We start from the raw sequence: 3,348 nt of genomic DNA, 5'->3' as shown, positions 1-3,348 counted from the left end.
GTTAGAATGGTTTAATCATATGAGGTCTGAAAATGTACCGTTAAGTGGACTATTAATTAAAGAAAAAGCAAGTGCAATTGCATCTGATATTGGAATAGAAAATTTTGAGTGCTCCAGTGATTGGCTGTAGAGATTTAAAAAACGGCATAACATATCTTCTTTAGCAGTTTGTGGAGAAGCTAATAAAGTGGATGAAGATAATGCGAATGAGTGGATTAGCAATTTTGAACGTATTCGCAGTAAGTACGTAGCACGGGATATTTTTAACATGGACGAGGCGGGAATTTTTTATAATCTTTTACCAAACCACACTCTAGGCATAAAGAGGGAAAAGTGTCATGGAGGAACTCGAAGCAAGCAGAGATTGACAGTTGTTTTAATATGTAATTCTGATGGGAGTGAAAAGTTTCGACCATGGGTTATAGGAAAATCCAAAAATCCGCGTTGCTTAAAAAATATGAACAGAGACAAACTGTTATGCGATTATACGCATCATAATAAAGCGTGGATTGATACTAGTGCATTTCGACAATTGTTGCTAAAATTTAATCGACGTATGATAGCAGAAAATCGTCATATAGTATAATGATAATATTCCCTTCCGAAATTTTTTATATTGAAAGAAAGTAGGAAATTTGATCCGTGGAAGGTAAAAGTATAGACATATTGGTTTTATGTCATATTTTTATTGATGTCAAATAATTAAAAAGATAGCGACGTTTCGATTACTTGGTTTGTCATCATCATCTGGCTAGGCCACATCACAAAAAAACGTTACATATTAAATTCGTGCAGTAATAACTCAACGTGCCAGTTATTACTGCACGAATTTAATATGTAACGTTTTTTTGTGATGTGGCCTAGCCTGATGATGATGACAAACCAAGTCATCGAAACGTCGCTATCTTTTTAATTATTTGACATCAATAAAAATATGACATAAAACCAATATGTCTATACTTTTACCTTCCACGGATCGAATTTCCTACTTACTTTCAATAGAAAATCGTCATGTTTTGTTGACACTCGATAATTGTTCATCGCACAGCCTAGGAGAACTTACTCTCTCAAATGTAAATGTTCAGTTCTTTCCCGCTAATACAACCAGCCGACTACAGCCTTTAGATCAAGGTATAATTGCGCTAATGAAAAAATATTATAGAACACGTTTAGTACGAACTCTGATTCAAGCAATAGAAGAAGGCGCGAAAGCTCCTACTTGGAACGTTTTAAATGCAATTGAAGCTATCAAGTTATCATGGGATTCAGTTTCTGCTGAAGCGATAGCAAATTGTTTTAAAAAAGCTTGGAAACGTTCAAACATTACAAACAATGAAGAAGTTGTAAGCAATGATCCTGAGGAATGGCAGCATCTGCTGTCAATTAACGGGGTAAGAAAGAGTTAACTACCAGCGGCTTCCCAGAGGATCGAGAGCTAAAAGACGGAACAGAATTTTCAGATGAAGACGACGAGGAAGTTATACCAGAGCCACCAAGTCGATACGATGTCAGAGCAGCTGTAATTGTTATAGAAAAATACGCAGCTACCACAAACGTTTCCACTTTATTTTTAGAAAGTTTAGAAAAGATATGTTTTGAGTGTAGAGATAATTTAAAACCTTTAAATACACAAAAAACATAACAGATTATTTCAAGTCTAAATAAGTAAATACAATAAATAAAGAATTATGGTATTTTATGTCATTTATAATGAATGCCTCGATAACACGAATTATTTTAACACGAACTGCAAAATTTTCGGTCCCTTCAAGTTCGTGTTAAAGAGGGTTTACTGTATATGGTTTTTTTTATTGAACTTACTTTATTTCATACTCAAGAGTAAGAATTCAAGTTGCGCAAAATTAATTGTTGAAAATATTAAAGTTTTTTTTCTTTAAAGAAGATTGCCTTTGTTACTCCAATTGATCAGTTTATTTGTTTCGTAATTTTTTTTTATTAAATATACACACTAATATAATTCATAATAAAATGACACTGTTTAAAAGAATAATAATTTCCATATTTTAATACTAAATATATTCAGTTTTTAATTAAAATAAAAATCTATAGTTGATGGTTATTTAGGTTAATATTTTTAAATCAATACAGGCAAATACTAAAAACAAAAGAAAAACTCGCACATTTCAAGGAAAAAGCTTCGGAGATAAAAGCTTCGCAAATGAAAAATAATTTTTTTCACATTTATTCACATTAGGGCACAATTGAAATATATTTTTTAGTAAAATTTACAAATTTCACAACGTAATTTTATATTATCATCAAAAATATTTCGTCAAAGTTACTCGTATACTCAATTATTTAATAAAAAGCAAAGCTTCGGAGATGAAATTAAATTTTGACTCGGGCCAATAAGTAAAATTTGATTATTCATAAAAGCAATAATTCCCCTCCTTTTCACAAATAATATATGGGCAAATTAAACGTCAGACACTCAACTTTATTTTAGTGTGTATTAAAATTTTGTTTAGAATAGTTTTAATGTATAAAAATATAATTAATCATCGTGAGGTAATTTTAACCTAAAACTGAAGACAAAGTTTTAACATTTTTATCATATATAAAACGGAGGTCTAAAAATTTTTAAAAAGCACATTATGATAGAAAAAACATTGTACTTTCTGACACTATTTTTTAAAAAATTCTAAGAGTTTGAAAAAAGCATAAAAATTTAGTTTTCTTATAGAAAACCTATTGGAGACATGCTAAAAAGGCTTCGGAGATGAAATTATTTTAGCCATTGCATAAATTCAGTAGAATAAAATTGTTTAATTTTTTATTTTTAATGATAAGTAAGTGGTAAATTTTTATTATGAAAATGATTAACAATTATTAGCGAGTAGATTTTATAAAATTAGTTAAGAAATAAAAAATATCACAAAGTGTCACTTTCGGAAGAATCAGCCATGTTTTTTGTTTTAATATAATTTTAAGCTACTTCAACAACAGAAATTTTTTTTGTTTGTGTGGTTAAGTATGAGAATTAGTGAGGTTAGGAACATTTGTTTACAAACTGTACTGCTGAGGTAAATATCTTTCAATATTTTCAAACTATGAATATTTTTGTAGAAAAAAGGATATTATAATTATAATATAATTTTTTGATTGAATTTTTTATTTTAAAAGTATATTGATTTAATTAATTTAAGTTATTTAATTTAATAAGTTAAATTCACTCCAAATTTAAATATTCGCTCACTACTTCGATTCAGCTAATCAGAGAAGTGCATAATTTCGACTTTTTTATCAATTGATTACTAGAAGTTGGAATTATTAAATTAAATAAAAACACACCGAATATAGAGTATTTTTAATAAACTTTAAGGATTT

At 28.9% G+C, this 3,348-nt stretch overlaps 1 protein-coding gene across 1 annotated transcript; it reads left to right on the top strand.

Annotated features, from left to right (window-relative positions):
• Window positions 1-950: 950 nt before the first annotated feature.
• LOC122507664 (tigger transposable element-derived protein 1-like) lies at window positions 951-1,406 on the top strand. Its single transcript, XM_043620499.1, has one exon. It carries the CDS (start codon window positions 951-953, stop codon window positions 1,404-1,406), a length of 456 nt encoding a protein of 151 aa, XP_043476434.1.
• Window positions 1,407-3,348: the final 1,942 nt, after the last annotated feature.

This window comes from Leptopilina heterotoma, unplaced genomic scaffold, assembly GCF_015476425.1.
Source record: "Leptopilina heterotoma isolate Lh14 unplaced genomic scaffold, ASM1547642v1 Lhet_509, whole genome shotgun sequence".
In the NCBI taxonomy this organism is placed as follows: domain Eukaryota; kingdom Metazoa; phylum Arthropoda; class Insecta; order Hymenoptera; family Figitidae; genus Leptopilina; species Leptopilina heterotoma.
The sequence above is the reverse complement of the archived record's forward strand: the minus strand, read 5'-3'. Positions and strand labels throughout refer to the sequence as shown.